This window comes from Heliangelus exortis, chromosome 19 (genome assembly GCF_036169615.1).
Source record: "Heliangelus exortis chromosome 19, bHelExo1.hap1, whole genome shotgun sequence".
NCBI lineage: Eukaryota > Metazoa > Chordata > Aves > Apodiformes > Trochilidae > Heliangelus > Heliangelus exortis.
The window spans coordinates 6661259-6683932 of NC_092440.1; the positions used below are offsets into that span (position 1 = coordinate 6661259).

Below are 22674 nucleotides of genomic sequence, written 5' to 3' on the forward strand. Positions count from 1 at the left end.
GGCTCGGAGCAGGCGTTTAAAGATGGCGGCAGCGGCGCGGTGTGGGGGACGGTTTTACTGAAGCGGCGGAGTTCGTCCTCATCCTTTCCCTCCCCCTTCCTACTCTCGCGAAGGTGCGACAGGGACACCGGGGATGGCGCAGGTGGGTGCTGGCGGCGCGGGGCGACGGGGAGGGCGTGCACGAGTGGGCCTGTGTGGCCCAATCGCCGCCGCGCGGGCAGTAACCCCTCCGTCCCCATAGGCCGCGGTGCCTGCGGGGCCAACCGGATCCCGCGTCCCTCCGCCTCTGGGCCGGCGCCGTGGGTAGGGAGCCGTCAGGAGCCGTTCGCCGAGCAGCGGCGGTGAATGCAGCCACATCCAGCCGCTCGAGCGGGCAGGGGGCCGTCCTCCCCGGCGGGTGTTGTGAGGCGCTTCCCCCGGCCCGGAGCGCCCTTCCCTGAGAGATGGTGTTTTGGTTTGCTTAAGGTTTTTGTTTTGCGGGAAGAAAGGTTGGAATTTTTGTTTTGTTTGTTTGTTTGTCTCTTGCCCGCCCCCAGCTACCTCTCTACTCCCTCCCGCCGTGGAATTGCGTTCAGGGTAGTAGAAGGAGAGGAAACGCCATGTCTGCCCTCGCACACCTCCTTGTCAGTAGTGGTGGGGAATATCAACTCTGCCGTGAGTTTTACACTGCAGCGTGGCTCGTAGTACGCGTGAGTGTGTCTTAAAGGAAAGGGAGAGCGAGAGAGAATTTCCGCTGGACACATCCGTCCATACAGGGGAGGATGAGCCTGTCTTTCCTCCTGTGCAAAGTTAGGAGGAAAGCAGCCCTTCACCAACCTGTGTGCGGGCGCCCGTTCACTTTTTTAAGTTCTGGTGAAGATAACAAACCGGTGTGTCTGCCTGTAACATCTGGGTTTCTTCTTCATGAGTTCCTTCTGCTAATAGTGAAGTACACACTTACATCTTCCTCTGCGTTATCTCATTGAGTCCCTAAAAGGTTTAGTCTCTTAACTTTCTAAACCTTTTTTGGCTGTGAAAGTGTGTCTTCCTTTTGCACCTCTTTTCTTCAAGTTGAGCCATAAAGTCTGTTTGCAGGCTGAGAGGATGGCCCCTCTAACATCCAGGCATCACTACCTCATAAACTGGAATTGAGTGTTTGATGAGTGAACTCATTCAGTTTCTTTACTTCCTTAGGTTGTGAGCTGCAGACGTTTGAGTCAAATATTTTAATTTTTCTTTTGTAAGAGATACATGTTCCTTCTGTTTCAGTAACTAAAACTTAAGAGTTCCTGTTTTCATGCTTTGTGGGGAGTTAGGTCACTAATTCTTTTGGGCAGCTCCTTTTGATTACCAGATATATTTTACCTTTTTAAATAGTAATAAGGGAAGGGAATTTGGTTCCTTATGTCTTCCTTTACAAGTAAAGAGCTATTTGTGTTATGAACGTAAGAATATTTTTTCTTCTTCCTAGGCTTCGATTTGTAGATATTTTAAAAAAATGTTTCCTGATTTACACAGTTAATTGAAACTAATCAGGCTAGAAAACTGGTCAAGTTATAAAAGCAGTAATGGCTTTGCTGTTTCTGAGTGTGCCTTTCCAAAAATTATGTATTCTGCTTGCCACTGATAACGTTATAATTGCCCTGCCTTTTTTTTTTCTTTTTTTTTTTTTTTTTTTTTTTTTCCTTGAGTGCCTTGATGGCTTACACAAAGTGGCTGCTTCCTTAAAAGTTTTTCAATTCTAAGGATGGTAATAGAGAGTGAAACATGTTCTTGGATGTAGTAGTTAGCTTACTGAATGTTTTTCTTTTGAGACTTCCTGTTCTGGTTTAAACAAAATAAGTTCAGTCTCCTTGGGTTTGGTTTTCTGGGGTTTTTATAACAGCTGATTATAAATAGGGTTAGCTTAATTTTAGGACTGCATGTATCAACAAGATACAACATGTATAATGAAGAGAAGGTAGATGATTGTGAGTGAGTAATCACTTTGGTAAGGTTTAAAGCTGAGTGGATCTTTAAGTATGCTCTACAGATTTGCTATTAGGAGCTGGGGAAAGAGGATTTGGAAAGCATGTGAGGAGAACTTGCTATGAGCCACTCTTCCTTTTGGGGTCCATTGAATGTGAAGTTAGCAGTTTCTGACAGGGAATCTGGTTTAATTTTAAAAGCAGGTTTTGGTGAGAGACTCTGTGGTGTGCTGTTCCTTGTTACTGATTGCAGCTACAGGTATTAAGAAAATATCTTCCTTTTGGAACTCACTTGTAAGATTGCTGCTTTGCTATACAGTGATGGGAGTTCCTCTTTGGGTCTTGGGCAGTGCTGGTTACAAATTTTAAGATTCTGTTTTCCTGTTGTCTTGAAAAGAGAGACCCTTTTCTCTGTGTACTCCTCCCCACCCTCCAACCTGTCTGTTCTGATTGCAGGAATAGGCAGTGCTTACAAAACAAAGAAGTGGTTGGTTTTTTCCTTTCTGTTTTCAAAGGACATCTGTAAGACAGCTTTGCCAAGATACTGCTTTTGATGGGACTTGGGCAGTTTGCTACATTACATTTAAATGTCCACCATGTATCTGTTTCTTTGAGCTTACTTTGTGACACCAAACCTTTTCAAAATGAGAGCAAGCAGTTAAAAATGTGAAATATCCATGTATTGGTGATCTGGAGAGCATGAGCTGTACATTTTTATTTCCAGCAGTTCATCCAGAATTCCTTCAGTGTTTTGTACTGTCTGTTGCAGCTGTCAATGGTGTTCCATATTTTTTAAAGAAGTCCTTATGGAATCCAGTGATGAAACTTGGTGAAGCCTTGGACAATAAACTCTGTTCTTCAGGGCAAATTAATTAAGGATGACAGTAGGCAGACTAACTTATGTTGTATTCTAACATTGCATAACCTAGACTGCTAAGTCTGTTTTTATATGTGGTTTTTACATTTCCTTGATCTAGAGTCTATTTGCCTGGTTTTAACCTACAGGCTCATCTAACTCATTTGTTCAGGTTTCATCCCTTCTGTCTGGCTTCTAAAATACCTGATATCTTAGGGAAAATCTTCAGTGGTTTTGTTGTGGATTGTTTTTTTCCAGCCCCTGGTATAAAGGGCATATTGTAGCATCAGTTGGCAGGAAAGAAGATGGGAATTGGACCTGTATTACCCTGCTTCTCCCTGGCTTTTTGTAGCTTATTGGAAGGTATTGTAGCCCACTGTAACTGTAGAGCTCTGCTAGGTTCTGTTACCTTACCCTAGGGATGGAGCAGGTCTTTGGCCACAGATGCAAAAGCTACTTCAAACTCATCTTGTTTCAGTACTTTTTCTGGCCATAGGATGTGTACTGAGCAGTAGACAATCCCTGGCAATGATGTAAAATGCTATTCAGTATTTCAAGGCCCACAAGAAGGGGAAGACAACAAGAATTGCATTGTTAACAGTATTTGAATATAATAAGATGACAGCTTTTCAGCAAAAAGCAGAAGTGTACTATCAGCAAACTGCCAAAGCTAGGCAGGTAAAGATTAATTACTTGTGTTTTGACATCAGTGGTGTTACACATCCTGCTCCTGTGCTGAAGTGTTTTATCAGGGATGTGGAAACTGAATTCACAGTCATGTCAAAAATATTTGGACCATGTAGCTCTATAATTATATGGCATAGTAACACACTTTCATATTCTATAATATCCATTTGAATATTTCATTTCTGTGTAAATTACTCCTGTTTGCTTTTTCAAGAGTCTTTAGAAGACTCCAAGGTAATTGGATTGCTTAGGTATTTAGTTTCCAGAAATTACTGAACTTGTACTATGACTTTTGATTCTTTTGTTGTGAGTTAACAATGAAGGCAAAAGTGATGTATTTTGAAGAGCTTAATAATTTATCATTCACTTTTTTTCCCAAAAATATCACAGTTTTTTAAAATCTGAAGATGAGAAAGGGAAAAGGTTATTAGACAAATTTTTAAAGGTGTTCTGTTATAGAATTAAGTGCTTCAGAACCTGTTGAAAGAAGAAGGAACTGATCACTGCTCAGCTGATTGTAAGATCATCGTGTTAGGGTGGAATGGATTTACATACATAGAACTGCTTGTCTTACTGCTGAGTGAGCTGGTTCTCATTCTGGAAGATCCTCTATTTGTATCAGAGAAGATGGGACCATTTTAGAGCTTTTATCAAAATGGAGTTATTTTCCTCAGTAATTCTGCAATGCATGTCAAGCTCAGCATCTTGAATGAGTCATAGTATATTAAAATAAAACAAAACAAAACAAACAAACAAAAAAATGAACTATTCTGCTTCCCCAGCAAAAACTCTTCATTGCCATATTAGTAAAATAAGAGTTTGCTGTATTTTTTTCCTTCCAGCTTCCAGGTACGTAGCTTCTGTGTGCTGTTGAAGTTTAATTGTAACTCTTGATTCCCAGCTTCCTGCCTTGCCTCAGTTGGTGTTTGGATATTGCTGTTGGTTTGTTCTGTCTGGGCTGGCATAGAGATACTTTAGAGAATTGTATTTGGCTTCTCCAAGTCCCTCAGGACAACCCAGATGTTCTGCCCTCTTGCCTTTAAATGTTACATAGCAATGGTAAGGACTCAAGAGTTTCTCTCTTCTAGAATACTTGGGTAGGCTTTACCTCCTACTTGGGAATTCTTTGAACAGAGCAGATTCATCTAGCTGGCTGTCTTGGTCAGAATAACACAGCTTAAATTATTTATTGCTGGTAGAAAGTTTTAAGCCCAGTTTGGGGTGGCATGAAGGGTCTTGGAGAAACTAAATTAGCAGGTAAGAAATTGCACTTCATTTCACCAGTCCTTGTAGTCTTGCACAGATGACAAAAGTGTAACTGAAGAAGCCGTTGTGGACATGGTGGGAAAAACCCACATGATGTAAAAACCAAACAGACCAACCCACACCCACCCCCATCAGTAAAAATTCCCAGAGCAGATTATTCTTTTTGCTAGGTTAAGTTACCTGAAACATTGACTTCTATATGCCTTCTGAAACTAATTTGAGTGCTAATGTGTACCTAGACCCAAATTCCTTGGACGTAACAAATATATAGTCCATAATAATATGGAATATAAGACCAAATGTCTAATATCTAGTTATCTAAGGAGTCATTTGTGTGAGTTTTTTATGAATTTATTTCCTTTTAAAACTCCCAGTGAGATTTCAAAAACACCTAACAAGAACCTTTCAAAAAGCTGTGTGTCTTGTAAGACCATAGTTGTTAAAATCTTGCTGGTTTTGCAGATTGTCTTAAACTGTAAACTAATTATCCTTTCTGCTGTGTGGGTAAGTATGGCTCAAATCACAGGTGAATCCCCCCAAATACACAGTTTTTAGTCTGGTCCCTTCAAATGCTGTGTTTAATGTCCTGCCTGCTAAGCAGGTGGAAATAGTAAAGAAACTATCCAGGCTACTATGTGTGAACAAATTCATGTGCTGGTACACAGATCAAGCTGTAAAAACAATCTAATTTCATTCAAAATGGTATCAAGATACTGTGCATTTTTCACTGTAAAAATGTCATTCTTCTGCTTGAAATTTATTCTGGAAGGAGTTACGTTTTTTTATTTTTGCCTGGGATGCTACTTCTGTTTTTTGGTTTTTTTTTTTCTGTGACAAAGATCTTTTCTTCTTCTTCTTCCTGTAGGTTGAGAGAAGAAAGGGAGACCTGCTTGCCCAATGAAGATGCAGTCTTAGTCCTCAGCTATTTAAGCTGAATGCATTGTGATTTCCAATAATTGAGACAGTGATTCTGAAAGCTGTCTACATTAATGAAAAGAACAATGTAGTCAGCTTAACTGAATCATCAGTGTTGCATATTGAATAGAGCACGATAAACCAATCTTGACGGACTAATGCACGTTAGGAATATAGAGATAAACATTTCCTGAAGCGTTGTGTTTCTTTTTAAAAAAAACCCAGTAGTTTTAAAAAATGGAGAAATACGAAAACGCACCACCCCTCCCTAAAGAACCTGCAAGAGAAATGAATGTGGAGAATCACACTTGTCCCCCACCTCTGCCGCCTAACGAACAGCCTCCACCACCTCCCCTGCAAACGTCCAGTGACGCAGAGGTAATGGACGTTGGCTCTGGTGGTGATGGACAGTCAGATACCCCTGCTGGGGACACGCACAGTATCTGCAGAACACAGCTTCTCACAAAGGGATCTACCTGCTACAAAAGTCGTCTCATAATAGACCCTAACAGTAGTGACCAAAGCCCAAGAACTGCTCGTCATGCACCTTCAGTTCGAAAGTTCACCCCAGATCTTAAGTTACTTAAGGATGTAAAGATTAGTGTTAGCTTTACAGAGAGCTGCAAAAGCAAAGATAGGAAAGTTCTGTACACTGGAATTGAGCAGGATTATAAGGCAGATACAGATTTTGGTGTTAATAATGTCAATGGAGATTTGCATGTTTGTCCTTTTGGTGGTAGTAATGGTAAAGCTGTAGGAATAGGAGGTGAAAATGATGACAAGAAGGATGATGAAAATGATATTGATCAGGAAAAGAGAGTGGAATATGCAGTTCTGGATGAGCTAGAAGATTTTACCGACAATATGATGGAAATAGATGAAGAAGGAGGCGGGTTCACATCTAAAGCTATCGTTCAAAGAGATAAAGTGGATGAAGAAACCTTGAATTACTCGTATGAGGTAAGTGAATCCACAGGTTTTTGCTGGGTAAGAGGTTTCCGAGCGCCTAGAGAAATAATTAAGGCAATGTCACAGAAGAGACAGGCGGTCTCTTCTAGAAATGTGTGGTACTCAAGTCAAAAATGCAGAATTTTCAGAGATAGAACTTTGGCTGAAAACTTGTGTGAGTTATCTTGGTCAGACTTCTGGGTTCTGTGGCAGCTTTCATAGTCTTTGCTTAAAAATAACGTTTAAAAAGGCTTCTTACACAATTGCAGTTTACTTGGTAATGGAAAACACCAGTTCTCACAAATATTTATTTTCTTATCTTTCAGTTTGTTTACTGGGATCATTGGAAATTTCTTGTTTCTCTCTGTATCGAAGTATATACAAAAAATGTATACTTTGTGAGGGGAAAGGGAGGTCAGTGTCTGATGAAGTCTCTTTCAGGATGACTTTGATAATGATGTTGATGCTCTGCTGGAAGAGGGTCTTCGAGCACCCAAAACAAGGAGACTAGACAATGAGAAGTATGGTGGTGAAAGTGATCACCAGTCTGATGGAGAAACAAGTGTGCAGCCAATGATGACCAAAATTAAAACTGTACTTAAAAGTAAGTTAATGTTTCATTATATACCTATTTTTTATGTGTGTGGCTTATGTCTGTAGAACAAAAGGTTACCAGCAAGCAAAGCTCAGGATATCACTTCTTGTGAAATAGTATGTTACAGAATTTTATTGTTTGAAGGCTTCTTACTATAGAACATGATTTTTTATGTCACTGAACAAGGAAGTTGATTTTTGGGAGTGCTTTGATCCTCATCGATTGTACGTAATGAGAATGCATTTTAGTGTATGGGTTTGTGAAAAACCATGGAGGTCTCAGTGGTGGGGGAGGTGAACACAGGTAATCTGCTATTTTGTCCTCAGTACTGTGTAACAGTTGAAGACTTAGTGAACACTGTGGACTTCCTCCTACTTTAGTTATATAACTTATGTTGTAGAAATTGCTCAATGTGAAGTCTTTATACATGCAATACTATGTTAAAAAAATCATGGAAGTAGCTTACATTTGTCAGGTTTTATGATGTCAATGTTACAAACTCCCAGTCAAGAAGAGCTGAGAATGTGAACCAATCCAGAATACTGTAAGTGAAAATAGTCAGATTTAAAATTTCAACCTGCTCTAGAGGAGTATTTTACATCTTTGCTATGTTCTGAAATAAGAAACCAAACAGTTTTTCTTTCTGAAATTTTATACTAACGCAGGATTGCCAGGAGCTCCCAGCTAAGATGAGTCAGGTCTCTGATTTCTGATGTAGAGAGGAGTGAGACCATTCTCTGATTTCTGGAATAGAAAGGAGTGAGGCCATGTATTATTAACTTGACTGTGAGCATAAGCATTTTACTACAAGATTGTTTATTTTTCTGTGCAATTCCTCATATTGGCTTATTGTACTTTAATATCAGGTTTAGGGTTTGTTGTTGTTGTAAGAAATAGTATTCTTGATTGCTATTTAAGTATAAACAATTGTAGACTTGATTCGGGTTTGTATTCTTATGAAGCCTACAGTGTCTTATGAAAACTACAACAGGAAAGCCTTAGCTTACAAGCTAACTCATTGCTGGGTGTTTGGGTCTGTGGATTGAGTGAAATCTCAAAGCAAATTTATCCCATGTGTCAAATATAAAAATTCTTAATGGAAAACACAACTGTTTCAACAGCAAGTAAGACGTTTCCATTAAATATAGTAGTGCTTGTGATGATATAAGCTAGTACATAAGAACTAAGGAGAAAATTCACTGGTGAAATGAACAAATCAGTGTATAAAACTTAGTGCTACTACTACATTTCAGTTGAAAAGTTAATGGACTCTGTAATTTTGCAGGATTTAATATGGGTCAGAAGCATAAAACTTTTTACGAAAGCAAAACAAAATCCTTCTACAATTTTTTTTAGTCTTGTTTCATGTTTTTTTACCCTTTGAGAAAGAAAAAGAAAAATTAGAACTTTGATTCTTTTTCTGTTCTTCTAAGTGGTCAATCCAAGTTTAAAGCCATTCTTTGCTTTAAAGGTCGTGGCCGCCCTCCTACAGAACCTTTGCCAGATGGATGGATCATGACATTCCATAACTCGGGCATTCCTGTATATCTGCACAGAGAATCTAGAGTTGTTACCTGGTCTAGACCTTATTTCTTGGGAACAGGAAGCATTAGGGTAAGAGCCATCAGTTACTTAATGAAATTTAAAAATTAGAGATGTTGCTGCAATTCATTAAATATTTTTCTACTTTACCAGGCTGCTTTACAGTGTTAATTAAATTACTTGAAAAATAAACTCTTGCTGAAAATACGATAGGGTTTTTCTTACAGTGCTTTGTTTCTCCAATTTTGCAATTAATTTGGATAGCTGAATGAGATGGTTTTGCTTGGTGACTTCATTGTTCTAGCATATGGCTGCAAAATGTTAGAGTTTTTCTGCTCTGAAGTATATTTAGATCATTTATTTGTAGCTGTAAACTACTCTGAGCTGAGCCTTATGGTCCACATTTATAGAAGTAAGCATGTGATGTTCATGAACCCAAGAAATCTGCAGAAAGTGAATTTGATGTCATGAGCTTAAACCCCAAGAGAGCTCAATGGATTTTATGAAAGTCTGTTATATTGCAGATTGTAATTTGGATCTAAACCAGACAGTGCACTGTGAAGGTTAGTATCAGTGCTACACAGATACTATAGGAGTGGAAATACTCAGATCTTCAGTGTAAGATTGATGACCCAAGAGAAGCCTGAGCCTAGATTAAGTAAAAGTTACTTCCTTCTTGATTACATCTTTTGGTTTTGAGTTTTGCTTTTGGCGACCTTAAACCTTCTGTATTATTTCATATTTGCAGAAACATGATCCTCCCCTTAGTAGCATTCCCTGCTTTCATTACAAAAAAATGAAGGAAAATGAGGAAAGGGAACAAAACAATGACATAACCCCAAATGGGGAAGTATCACCTGTAAAGCACCTAGATAAATCTTCAGAACTGGACTGCCAAACAGAAGAACCAGACTCTACTGCTGCTGATTCTGGGCCTTTAGATGACAAAGACACCTCAGGGGGAGATGCAGCACAAGGAGCCTTAGGACAAGTTAAGGCCAAAGTTGAAGTATGTAAAGATGAATCTGTAGGTATGTATGGGAAGTGGAGTCTTCTCTTGGCTGAGGTTAACAGCATTTGGGATATGTCTGCGTCATCCCATACTTGGCAACTGAATAATATCTTGCCTGGGGTCAAGTGGTCATCTGTCTTTCTGTGCTCCTTTGTACGCAGAGATTCGGAGAAGGAGATCCAGTAATAAATACCAATTTTGGTTTGAATGGGAAGGGAAACATACAGTGGACTCTTTTTCAGAAGACTTGAGTCCATGTGCAAAGGCTTTACACAGAAAAATGTTAAATTTTTGGAAGTTTAGTCCTGTAGACTGTATCTCGGTTTAAGAATCAATGAAGGCAGTGTGTATGTGTGAATTGCTGTTGTCAAGTGTGTTTGTGTGACTTCTTTAGATGGGCTTTTCTGTGCAGCCTCTCTATTGGCTGAAAACAATGCCAGAACATTACGAAACAAAATATCATCAATATTTAGCAGCACAACTGAAACCAGTAAGCACTAATATAAGAAGTTCACTTGCCTATCTCTCTCTTTAAATAGGATCTGGTTTGTATTACTGAAAAAAAACCAAAACCAAACTGAGTGGTCAACTATAAGCATGAATAGAATTTGGAAATCCTTGTGGAATGAAACAATGCCAGAGGCTTGCTTTTGTTAGTTTTTTTTCTTGGGATGCTACTCTTATTTTTGCTGGTTATATCTGCAGACTATATAGGCAGAAATACCCCAGAAAGAAGCTGGACTTCAAGGAGGACAGTTTTTAAGTACTTAGTATGTGAAATTAAATGTGTTTAGAAGCCAGCAGATTCTCATGGAGTTCATGAAGCATCATTATGTAGTCTTTTATGGTACATTGTTTAATAAATAGGCACCAATAGTCAGTTCTGGCTTCAGGAAACTGAGGCTAATAGTATAACTACTGTTATTCACTGTATAATTTGCTTCAAATAATGACAAAGTGAATAGGTGAGGAGGTGGAACAATTACTAGTGTTTGGTTACAAATTGTTCTGGGTATTATCTAGGTTATGGTTTAGGAAAATCTTACAGTGACAGACTAAAATGTTCATGTTTTGTTTTTCAGATTACACAATTTTATTTTTTTTTTTTTTTTTTTTTTTTTTTTTTTTGCATTTGACCCAGTAACAAGAAAACTTGTAATATGTTCTGTTGGTATAAACTAGCATCTTATCCTTGAGCACATGAACTGGGGCCTCTACTTTTGCTCTTAGTCTAAAGAAAAAATAGTCATAACATATAAAACAGTGGAAATAGTATACTTAATGTTTGCTCAGTGGTAAAGCAGAGGAAGTAACATGCTCCTGTTTCTTAGATCTGGAAGATTTTAGACGCTATCTTGAAAAACGTTTTGACTTTGAACAAGTTACTGTAAAAAAATTCAGAACCTGGGCTGAGAGGCGGCAATTCAATCGGGAGATGAAACGGAAGCAGGCGGAATCTGAGCGACCCATTCTGCCTGCCAACCAGAAACTCATTACCTTGTCTGTGCAAGATGCACCTACAAAGAAAGGTTAGTTTGTTTACCTTTAGCTCTGATATTCTATATCCAAGACTAATTACAGTTTTAAGCTTGACTGAAAAAAAAAAAAAAAAAAGAAGAAAAACACAAGTCTACTTTTATGTTCTGGAATTTCATTCTAGAATTCGGCTACTTGTTACTGTTGGTTGTTTCTGAAAACCCTCGTGCCTAGTCCCTCAATGCAAACACTGAACATAGAATATTAGACTTCACTCATAATTACTGCACTTCCAGTTGTTGATAGAAATTTCTCAGACTGATCTTTGAAGACTTTTTCAGAGAAAATGGACTTTGGGGTCATAGTTATCCAAGTCTGATCTAAATCAGGCATCTAATTTTAGCAGGCACTTAACCCTTGTAACTTGTCATTTATTTATTCACCTATTTCTAGTATAAATTGTCTTTTGAAGACTAGAACTACTTAGGTGTCTTCACCTTCCCTTCTTTTTTTTTGATAGAATTTGTCATTAATCCCAATGGGAAATCTGAAGTTTGCATACTGCATGAATATATGCAACGAGTCCTAAAGGTTCGCCCTGTTTACAATTTCTTTGAATGTGGTAAGTCTTAAGTGTTTTAAACAACAGCATGGTGTTTTGAAGGGCTTATCTCATGCTTGGGTATCTTAAAAAAAAAACAAAAAACAAAAAGCCAAACAAACATTTTTTCCTAGGGGATGGCTCAAAAGTCTATTGTGAGGCAAATTCTAGCTAGGGAACAGTTTCTGTATCTGAAATCTCTTGAGATTAAGCACAACCTTATCTTTAAAATAACAGCATGAGTTTTCACTGGAAAACTGTGCCTAAGTGAAAAAGGATTTGAGTAAGTCATTTGCATCTGAAAGGACACGGAAGTGAAATACAGACAGCTACAGTTTTGCTGGCTTTGCACAATTAATATTTGCTTAATCTGCTTCTCACTGATGTCCAGAAAATGCGATTGTAAGGCCTGCATTGTTTTGGTGATTAATCAGAATCTTGAGAGGAATGAAGTTAAAATGAAGAAGAAAGCAATTCTTGACAGTGGTGGTACTTCATGCTCATGATGAGTATCTTACATTTGGAGTTCTTAAAAGCTTGCTTTTTCTTTCCTCCTTCATTTCTAGAGAACCCAAGTGAACCTTTTGGAGCCTCAGTGATTATTGATGGAGTAACTTATGGGGCAGGAACTGCCAGCAGCAAAAAACTTGCCAAGAATAAAGCTGGTAATATTTTTTTCTTTTGTAAAAGGAAAACTGCTGAATTGTTTACTTTTTTTCATTTCTGCTTTGAAGATGGTGTATGTGCAATAGTAAGTAGGAATGATTTTGTTAAGAGTTAAAGAAGGTGCAGTCATGCCTTTTGGTGGAAGTGATAAATACTCTTGCAGAGACTTCTCCGACCACCCTAGGTTCAACACTGTCCTGCCTCCAGAAACCATGAAGAAACTTCAAATGTTAACTTATGTGTAAACTGTTGATGTATGCTGAGTGTCTTATCTGTGAAGTTGTTCTCCAGTATGAGTGGATATTTGTAGGGGAGAAGTGAGGCTTGTTTAAGGAGTGCTTCATTCTGCTGTTTTTGTTTACAATCATTGTTTAAAATAAATGTAATCAAGATGTTTAATCATTTTCTGCAGCTCGAGCTACACTGGAAATCCTTATTCCCGACTTTGTTAAACAAACCTCTGAGGAGAAGCCCAAAGACAGTGAAGAACTTGAGGTACTAAGTCTTGCTTGCTGGCTGTCATTATTGGAGTCAGTTTTTAAAAACATTGCACCTTTACTGTTAGAAATAGTAATAAAAGTTCATAGTATTTTTTCTCAGTCAGATGGAAATATCAAGTTCTTTATAGCAAAATATCTGGCAATGAAAACTTTTTTTTTTCTGTTGTAACTGATAACAATCTTTACTGGGATGCAAATAGATGATTAGGTTTGACAGTCTTAACGATGTTGGTAAATATCTCCATTGTGGTTTTAAACATGCTTTTTAAACTAGCTGATAGTATGTGTTGAATGTTGCAAAAGAGAAATAAGGGTTAAGAAAAACATTAAGATCTTATTTGTGCAAAAGCTCAATAAGCCTTTTTGAATCCCTTGTAGTATTTTAACCATATCAGTATTGAGGACTCACGGGTATATGAACTCACCAGTAAAGCTGGACTCTTGTCTCCATATCAGATTCTCCATGAGTGCCTTAAAAGGTAGGGCTGAACAGTAAGGAAAAAAACTGCTGTGTACAGGTGGTTGGGGCTGGGGCACGTTTGGGGTTGTTTGCTTGGTTGTTGGTACCCATAGTGTTTGTCAGTAACTTGGATGTTTGTGGGCTGGCCAGATTTACTGCACTCACTGTGGCAGTAAGAGACATGGTGTGAACTGAACTCTTTAGCTCTGTACATTCCTTAAATTCAAAAAAGAACTTCATGTATTAATTTATTATTAACATATCTAATGCCTGTGCAATGGCTGCAAAGATAACTGTAACAATTTTTTTTTTATAAGTTTACTTACTGTATGATCTTGATTTTGTTTGTGCTTAAGAAACCATGGAATGGGTGATACAACTATAAAGTTTGAAGTGATTCCTGGTAAAAATCAGAAGAGTGAATATGTCATGACCTGTGGCAAGCACACGGTGCGAGGCTGGTGTAAGTAGAGTATTTAGTGTCACCTCTGATAATATCTTCCATTTTTCCTGTTCTTGTTTGTTGTCCATTTTGTTGGTGCTTGTTAAGCTGTCAGGCTTCTTTGCTATCTCAGTTACACAAGTAAATGCTGGTGTTCATTTAATTGTGTGATGTGCCAGCATTGACACATTTTCATTATTGTTTTTACAGGCAAAAATAAAAGAGTGGGGAAGCAATTAGCCTCTCAAAAAATCCTACAGCTACTGCATCCACATGTGAAAAACTGGGGCTCTCTTTTGCGTATGTATGGTAGAGAGAGTAGCAAGTTGGTTAAACAGGTGAACATGATTTTGTTTCATTGTTAACTACCTTGTGATTGTATTTTTACTTTTGTATTTTTCTGGTTTGGGGTTTTTTTTTAAAACTTTGTTACAACAAAGCTTTAATGGGATCTGTTTTGTCCTAATAGTGTTGTTTCTGGTCGTGGTAAATGCAGTATACATTTGATGAGCAAGTCTCAATTCTTATTAATTGATTCTCATACTTTACTATTGCCAGACCATGAGTGCTTTCAATGACACTAACTATAATTCTGTTAATCTTGGCTCTTCCAGGTAAAAATTATATATAACCAACTCATGTTTATCACAGATTAAAACTTCTGCTTCTTGTATTTTATTTTTTCATCAAAAAAAGCTCACCTGTTGTTGACTATATTCTGTTTAACAGGAAACCTCTGATAAAAGTGTGATAGAACTTCAGCAGTATGCCAAAAAGAACAAGCCAAATCTGCACATCCTGAACAAGTTACAGGAAGAAATGAAAAAATTGGCACAAGAAAGAGTGAGTATATGCTCTTTTGCTTGTAAAACCATTGGGTCAGACTTACCAAACATTAGAAGTTCTGCAAACTTGATTTTTTGGTGGGGGCTACTAATTTTCATCCTCTGTTTTAAATGGGCTTATAGCTTAATTTTATCTACGTCAGTAGATTTATTTTTGACAGTAGAACAAGTTAACCCTTCACAAAGATTGACTCATAAGTTTTGCTGATTTGTAATTGTACAAGATGTTTAAATGGTCTTTAATTGTTATATTCTCTTGGGCTTTGTTTCATTCTTTCAGGAGGAAACAAGAAAGAAACCCAAGATGACAATAGTGGCATCGGCTCAGCCTGGGAGTGAACCTCTGTGTACTGTTGATGTGTAATGAGAAGATTTACAAGTGGGGAGCAATAACACAAATGGAGGAACTCGAGTTTCAACAATTATTTAAAAATTGTTTGCTGCAGAATGCAAGATAACTTTTTAAATCCAAGCTGCTTCAGTTATGCATTGTTCTTTTTGCATCATCAGGGCAATATTCCTTTTCCCTACTTACTTTTCTTCTTGGTTTTTTTTTTTTGTTTGTTTTTAATACCTCTGCGATACGTACGTTTAAATAATTGATTATAAAGATCTCTACTTGGGCAAATGCACAGAGGACAGGCATGTTCACACAGGATAAACTCCGTCAAGCACTTTTTCCTGGGAAGCCATCCATGTTGTTTGAAATGGATGCTTTTTAAGGATGAAATACAGAATTTCTATGTACAGGTCGAAGCTGATATTAAATATATATATACACATTCATATATATGTATATATAAAAGAAATATATGTACATCTTCTTGTATGAACATGCCTAGAACTATTTTTGTGAAAAGTTTCATTGCATTTCAGCACATAATAATATGCACTGATAAGACACTTTGGTGACAAATACATGAAAGTGATGAGCAATGTTCCTAATGCCATAGGATTAGGCCAGTAATGCTGTTTCTTTTGTTCTGATTTATTTTTTGTCTTCTGCCAGGCTCAATTATTCAAGATCACAGTATGCAGATTTTTTAATTACTTGAAAAGAACAAGTATACCTGGTAGTGTTAAGAACAACAGGCTGGATATCCAACATTTTTGGGTTTTATTTTAATTGAAAAGAGCTTAAGTTAGTTTACAGATCAGTTGAAAGGGGAAAATATGGTTCTATATTTTTTATTAAAATAAAAACTGTAATTTGAAAGACTGTGTTCTCAAAGCTTGGAGCCAAAACACAGCTGATGATGGTCTGACAGTCTAAAAATAGTTTGCCAATGAGGTGTTTAAAGACCTTCCACTCCCTTTCCCCAGCAATAAAACAATTTCTCATTTGTTTGGAGTCAGAATACATCTGACTTGATCAATTACGTCTTAACTAATTTGCATCATAAAAGCAAAAAAAAATTTTTTAAATTCCCACAATGCAACCCTGAGAAATCTGTAATAACTGCAGCAATTTAGGCTTTTTAAGAAGTTCTTTGTTTTACTTTTTAAATAAGTTTTTAGTTTTTAAAGGAAAAAGAATTAACTTCTGCAATGGAAATTAGAATGTAGATTTGGAATATGACATAGAGTAATGAGTAGAATGAGACCATAATGGGTTATACTGATAAATAAGAAAATCACAAATATGCAAGTATTATGAAATACAATTTTGGAAAAGAAGCAGTACTCACTATGTCATCTGAGGCTTTATTAAAATTAAGCACAGAAGAAATAGTTTTGTCTGTAGTGAAAGCACTACTTTTGTGGGTTTTGTTTTTCATATGGAGTTTTTTACTGGGTGACTGCAGTAAGTCTTCTCTTAGAACCATTTTTGTCAGTTCTTTAGTTTGCTCTTAAAGGAGAGTGAAAACCAAACTGGTGGTAGGGCTTCAGTAATTGATCCAATAGGTGTAGTGCTGGATTCAGCACTCCTACCCTGGTAGGAGTGAAAGGGGTCAGTTCTTTGCTACACCTGGTACTTACCTGGACAGAAATCTGGGGATTCAAGGGTTTTCGTTTTGTTTTTTGGTTGTTGGTTTGGTTTTTGAGTTGTGGCTTGGGGTTTTTTTTTGTTTTGTTTTGGTTTTTTACAATGTTACATATAAGTGCTGCAGTATAATTAATTTAGTGCCTACTGGATTTTAACAATATTGGCATCAGTATTGTAAGACCTCCTTTTAATATCGCCCGTTATTTTGGAATATGTGAATTGTAACTTAGATCTCAGCTCTCTAATATGTTGCTTATTATGTTTGAGATTAAACAGGAACAGTCTTGGAGTCTTACCCGTTTCTGTGTTTGAGTGACATGCTCAGAGGTCTCTGCAACTATGAATTTGCCCTTTTTTATTATTATACTTAGCTTTTCCATTCCACAAGTTGTAATCCTGTTATAACAGGATACGGGTAGTTGGAAGACTATACATGAACTATTATTTAAAGAAGTGGCCTATCTTAAAAACAAGAAAAAAAAAAAGAAAAAAAGAAAAAAAAAAAAAACACTGCCTCTGCTTTTTTTTGTATAGCTTTAATAAATCACCATGTTTTGAAGGGTATATAATATTGGTGCAGTAGTGACAAGCAGTGATTACTGTTTGTCTCTCTTTGTTTTTTGTTTTGTTTTCATAAAAACAGGGCTTATATCTTCTATGCCTAAATATATTACTCTTTAGGTAGGTTTTTACTTCAGCTTAAGTGTTTTCAGCAGAAGAATCCGTACTTGGATGGCACTGTAAAAAGACAAATCACCCGTATAGATCTTTTTATTTTTCTGAAATCAGAATGTCAATGCATTTGCAGGTCACCTGCAGAATATCCATAGATGCCTCACTTACAAATTTGTTTTCATTATTTTTGAGAGGATTGCTGTATTACCTCAGTCTGCCACTATTCGAATCACAAGGTGACCGTTGCCCTTAATTAGAACATCCACAGATCTCATTGTGAACCAAAGCCTAGAACTATATTATGCATTCTAAACAAAAACAAACAAAAAAAAAAGATGGTATTAGACCTTGCTGCAGCCTTTAACTGGAGAGATGTCCAGAAAATAGCGCAATAACTGCTGGAAAAACAACTTAACTGCTGTTTATGTCATTGTGAAGTATTCTTGTGTTTTAATGTTTACTATTGTTTGGAGTGTAACAGTCTTGCATTTGCACATAAGCACGAGCTGCTGTGATAGAGGATAGATCATTGCATTAACTTCAGCTTCTGCATGAACACTTACAGTGTGATTCAAGATGTATCCTAAACTTGTCTTGTAACTTGTGTGTTTTCTAGGTAATCGGCTGTAAAGGTTTAGATCTTGATTGTATGAATGCATAAAACAACTGCTGCTTTTGTCACTGATATTTGTTATTTATCCCTTCTGTATCCAGAGGAGGATGGGTATTTTTATAGGGATGGAGTGTATTTTTAAGAACTGTTCCATCCTTTGGGAATTAAGACAGTTTTTGCTTTGCATATTATTTGCTTCTTGACAAAAGTGTGGTATATTGACTTTAAGGATTAAATTAGTGTGCATTCAAATCTTTATGGTACTGATGGAAAACTTACTGTGACTTCCAGTTAATAGTCAGATGCTACCTATTTAAACACCAGTCATCCAGCTTTTTCTTACATATTTATTAAACAAAAATGATGTAGTTGGGTACTCAGAAGTTCGGAAAGAATATTATGCATAAACTTAACTGTTGTTTGTAAACTTCCACTTTCCTGTGATGCTTTTAGGCTTTATACAAATACACTTGTAACATCCAAGTATTTTTAAGCATCATGATTTATCTTATTAATTCTCTGGAATTCAGTTCTGGAGTCAAATTCAGGAAGTGCTCGCCTGCTAACTTACTGTTGGAAGAAATGTGAAGTGCAAGAAGCCATGCTGTTGTTAACCAAATAAAATGATCAGTTACAGTATTCTGATGTGTATCTGAGAAAGGAAAGTGAAACAACAACTTACTGCCTAAGTAGGTAACAATGATTGCTGTATGAATTGTACTGGGTGCAGCTGCTTGATGCCAGTGCTAAATTGGTACAACTATAAAGCCTCATTTTCACTGAGCCTCTGCTTGCTTTTTTTTCTGCACAATCATATAATCCTATGTGTTTGGTCTTTGAGTACTACATGTGTATTTTTCAGACAATTAGTTTTGAGCAATAAAGTTTGATATTATAAAATGTTCCAGTGTGATCAGTATTATGATAGCTTAAATATATTTAGAAAAATAAACTTCTTCTCCTTGATTCCTGTAGGTATCTTAAAACAAATTAAATCAGTACAGGCTCATTCCTTATGGAAATCCTATTTTATCACTTTTTTTTTTTTTTTATAATGTTTACATGGTTAAACATAAGCTTAAAATTAAATTTAAACTTTCTTGATTTGCAATTTGCATTTTTACTTGAACGACTGATGTAACCCAAAGTTGTTTGGTCTGGTACCTGTTGCCACAGGGGGATCAGCAAGTCCATGTGCTCAATTATTAGATTTTTTTGTTCAATCTATATTAAATGTAAATTAGAATCATGCTCAGTAAATTTAAAATGGTTATTCCTTCTGACAGTCAGTATTAACTGTCTATTCTGTAGTGTGTCTCACAATCTGTTAAATTATTGCCAGGTTCTGAGTGGCAGTGTGAATCCTGACTGGAGAGCAACTTGTGCAAGGGCAGGAGTCTCCACCAGGTTTGTCTTCACACCCAGTAACATACCTTGCAAGTACAGTTCAAGGTGCTTAAGTCGTGTTCCCTGTCATGACCTGGGTGTCTGCAGTACCTGCTTTCCATGGTAAGGTTTTGCATTAAATAACTGTCTTTTTCTCTTGCTGAACAGGGCTCCCAAGTAAAGCAGTTGGGAATGTGTCTGAAGTAAGATCCTTTTGATTCTGGGGCCAAAGGTTCAGTAGAAACACTGAAGTATATTCTGTTGGAATGTCAAACACTGAACCAAGGTAATATTCCTATTGCTCTCACTCTTCACTAATAATTGAATTAGGTACTACTCTTTCATAAATGAATTTTCCATGAGGCTGAGGTTGTCCCATTTAAAGCTACTTCAGTATCATAAAGCAACTTGTCTAGCAAAAATGAAAAATTTCTTAGTACTTTCTGCCAAGATGCTGTCCCCAGTTTATTTGTGTTTCCACTGGTGAGGGCAGGCTTCAATGAAGTCATCTTGGCTTCACTTGTACATTGCAAGAAGGTACAGAAGCCTTTATTGTATTTCAGTGTGCTACAGTCTCAGAATAAAACTGGCTTCAGCTGTGGAAATGGTAACATTTTTACCAGAACATGAATTTGCTGCTTTCTACTGAAATGAATTAGCAAATGAATGATTTACAGGAGGTTTAAGGTTGCTAAATCTCTACTAGCTTATTCAAATGACACAGCAGTGTTTAGACAGGCTAGCAGGGATGAAAAAAAGTCAGTGCTGATCCAGGTTCCTATAACAAGATTGCTTGCTTTGGGCATCAGATGCTGTGTTCAGTCAGACTGCAGGCTGCTTGGCTGCTGAGTTGTTGATAAACAGCAGCTGTTCACTAACACCTGGAGTGTGGGGTGTTACAGGGCCACTGGAAGGGGTGGTGTTGAATTAAAAGTCAGCCCAGGTTTCAAGTAGTTGTGTAATACTGTATTTAAGGTTACATTTCAGCTGTTGAAAGTGTAAGACCATTCTATATACTCCTTCATACACCTCAATTTCCCTGTGAGGGCAAGAGGAGAAAAGCAGGAGGTGGCCTAATAGTACGTAATGAAATTTAATTCAAATGAGCACGGTAAAATAACTTGAAAGCCTTGCAACTACTCTGTTGTACAGAGATTTATTACCTGTATCTTACAGAAACAATGTTACTGAATCCATTAACAAGCAAAAGTAGTTTCTGGAAAGTCTCTCAGCAGTCAAGTTGATTGCCTCTCCTCAAGTGCAGTATCTGCATGTACTGAAGTTGCTGGGCTGGCATCAGCATTCAGGGGGTTGGTGCCATCCAAGCCCGACCCTTCTGCTGGGACTGGAGCAGCATCAGGCACTGCTGCAGTGGAGCTCCCATCACCATATTCAACCCTTTCAAAGAAAATCAGTAGCTCACAGTGCCGGGTCTGGGGGAAGAGATCCACAGCCATTGCTTTTGTGGGACGGAAGGAGGCTCCTTTGACTCTGTTGGAAGGGGCCCGGCAAAGGCTTGAGAGGAAAGGGGAGGAAGAACTGTGTTAACATTTGAGTTCATCACTGCCTAAGAAGGGTTTTTCTTCCCCAAGACTCCATGACAGGGTTATTCCCCATCCCTAATATTTCCATTATTGCAGGCATATTGGGTAGTAGTTCCAAGCTTGTTATGCAGCAGATGTCAATTGTTTCTGGTGAAATGGAGACCTCAACTAATATGGCTTAAAAATGAAAATCCAACAAGTGCCCCCAAAAAACATCCAAGTGTCCCATCCTTATGATGGCTGCTTTGTTAACTTAATGCAAGAAATACTCACTCCACAAAGTTATTCATTGCAGCTCTGGGATTGCAGGATACATAGATGAGCTTCTTCAGATGTTCAGCTCTTCTAAGGGCAAGAATTACCTTGGAATCTGGGTGATCAAAACCAAGACAGTTGTTACCAGATCTGTGTGCATCAAGTTGCAGAAAAATTCCAGATTATACTCCAGCATGAACAAACTGCTGCACTGCCCAGTTGCTTTAAGCTATATCTGAAACGTCCCACTTGGTTTATTTCATTGGTGCTTTCTTAGGTTCACCACACAACAATTAGCACAGAGTTAAACGAGGTAAACTTACGCAGCCCTGCTCGTGGTGGATCTACAATGGCTATCAGGTTCTGAGGAGCTAACACATTCATTAGGGAAGGAACAATATCTTCAGCCTTCCCACAATGAAATTCAATATTATTCAGTTCTATGAAAAGAACAAAAAAAAGGGTGTTAACAGAGTACTTAGGTAGTCAAAGCATCTTTCAGTATGCTGAAATTGGATATTAAGTTCAGATGTCTTAAAATCTACCTATTGTTTAGTCTACCTTGAAATCACTGTAATTTAATCAATCACTGGTACTTCAGAGCATTTAAACAGTGGTAATTTGAGCATCCACCATTATCTGGACTAGAGCAAAACCCCACGAAAAATAGCTACTGTTACTGTTTTGTTTATGAGGGTAACTGTGACTTCATCTCACTTTTATAATGTTTTAATTTTGGAGGAAAAAAAGAAAGCTAGCTCTTAGTCCACAGGAAAATTATCTCACAGATAAACATGGTATTTGTCCTCAAGAGAGATTAGATGTTTAAAAAGGACAACATTACTATCAGCAACATGTAATTCCAAGCTGCTTAGATAACAAAGAGAAATGAGCTCTACAATTACTATGCTTCTTAAAAAAGATTTTAGCAGAACTAACCATTAATCTGGGCATTCACTTTGGCATCCTGCACAGCTTCTTGGCAGAGTTCAATTCCAATCACTTTCTTTACTTTCTGTAGAATTCAAAAAAATCCTGGCATGTAAATGTAAATTTAACCCTTATTCACAGCATCAGCAATTAACTATTATACATAAATACTGACTAGTACCTGGTCAGAGATTTATGTCTTACAGTCACAAGAAAAGGCTGAGAAGGGAGCTGCTCAAATAAATAGACACTGTTCAGACTGAAACTGTGGGATGAACACCATTTATCCCAGCCTGTACATGACAGACTCCAGCTACACTGGCATCTTTGGGAGGCCAGACTTCATTATATGCTCTAGCAAGCTTTGCTCTAAAAAGGATACAAGAAACGTTATTCATATCCAAAGCTTTCTGAGAAAGATCTAACTAGTGAATTGCTTAGATTCTAGTAGATTTGGGTATTCTACAGAACTCTTTTGACTGAATTAGTTTCAAAATATTTTAGGCTGCTCAACACAAGGGTGAGCT

The 22674-nt window shown here is 37.5% G+C and overlaps 2 protein-coding genes across 2 annotated transcripts in view; one reads left to right on the forward strand and one right to left on the reverse strand.

Moving 5' to 3' along the window:
- Positions 1-18932, forward strand: DGCR8 (DGCR8 microprocessor complex subunit). The gene is made up of 14 exons (XM_071763538.1): positions 1-142; positions 5621-6630; positions 7060-7222; positions 8685-8827; positions 9504-9786; positions 11099-11296; positions 11764-11865; positions 12411-12509; positions 12923-13005; positions 13389-13489; positions 13827-13933; positions 14123-14250; positions 14642-14755; positions 15038-18932. The coding sequence occupies exons 2-14, from the start codon at positions 5908-5910 to the stop codon at positions 15119-15121; spliced, it is 2328 nt and encodes a 775-aa protein (XP_071619639.1). The 5' UTR covers positions 1-142; positions 5621-5907; the 3' UTR covers positions 15122-18932.
- Positions 15305-22674, reverse strand: part of TRMT2A (tRNA methyltransferase 2 homolog A) — a 12841-nt gene continuing 5471 nt past the window's right edge. Inside the window, exons 8-11 of the mRNA XM_071763539.1 lie at positions 22157-22232; positions 21541-21657; positions 21236-21332; positions 15305-20933 (exon numbers count right to left, since the gene is read on the reverse strand). Coding sequence (XP_071619640.1) covers positions 20654-20933; positions 21236-21332; positions 21541-21657; positions 22157-22232 — 570 coding nt within the window. The 3' untranslated portion in view covers positions 15305-20653. The remainder of the gene's footprint in view (positions 20934-21235; positions 21333-21540; positions 21658-22156; positions 22233-22674) is intronic.

Excerpts from the sequence above, each read along its gene's own strand:
- DGCR8 (XM_071763538.1), top strand. The coding sequence starts at position 5,908 with ATGGAGAAATACGAAAACGCACCACCCCTCCCTAAAGAACCTGCAAGA. Across the intron at positions 7,223-8,684 it reads AATTAAAACTGTACTTAAAA|GTCGTGGCCGCCCTCCTACA; the intron begins GTAAGTTAATGT and ends TTTGCTTTAAAG. Across the intron at positions 13,934-14,122 it reads GCACACGGTGCGAGGCTGGT|GCAAAAATAAAAGAGTGGGG; the intron begins GTAAGTAGAGTA and ends TTGTTTTTACAG.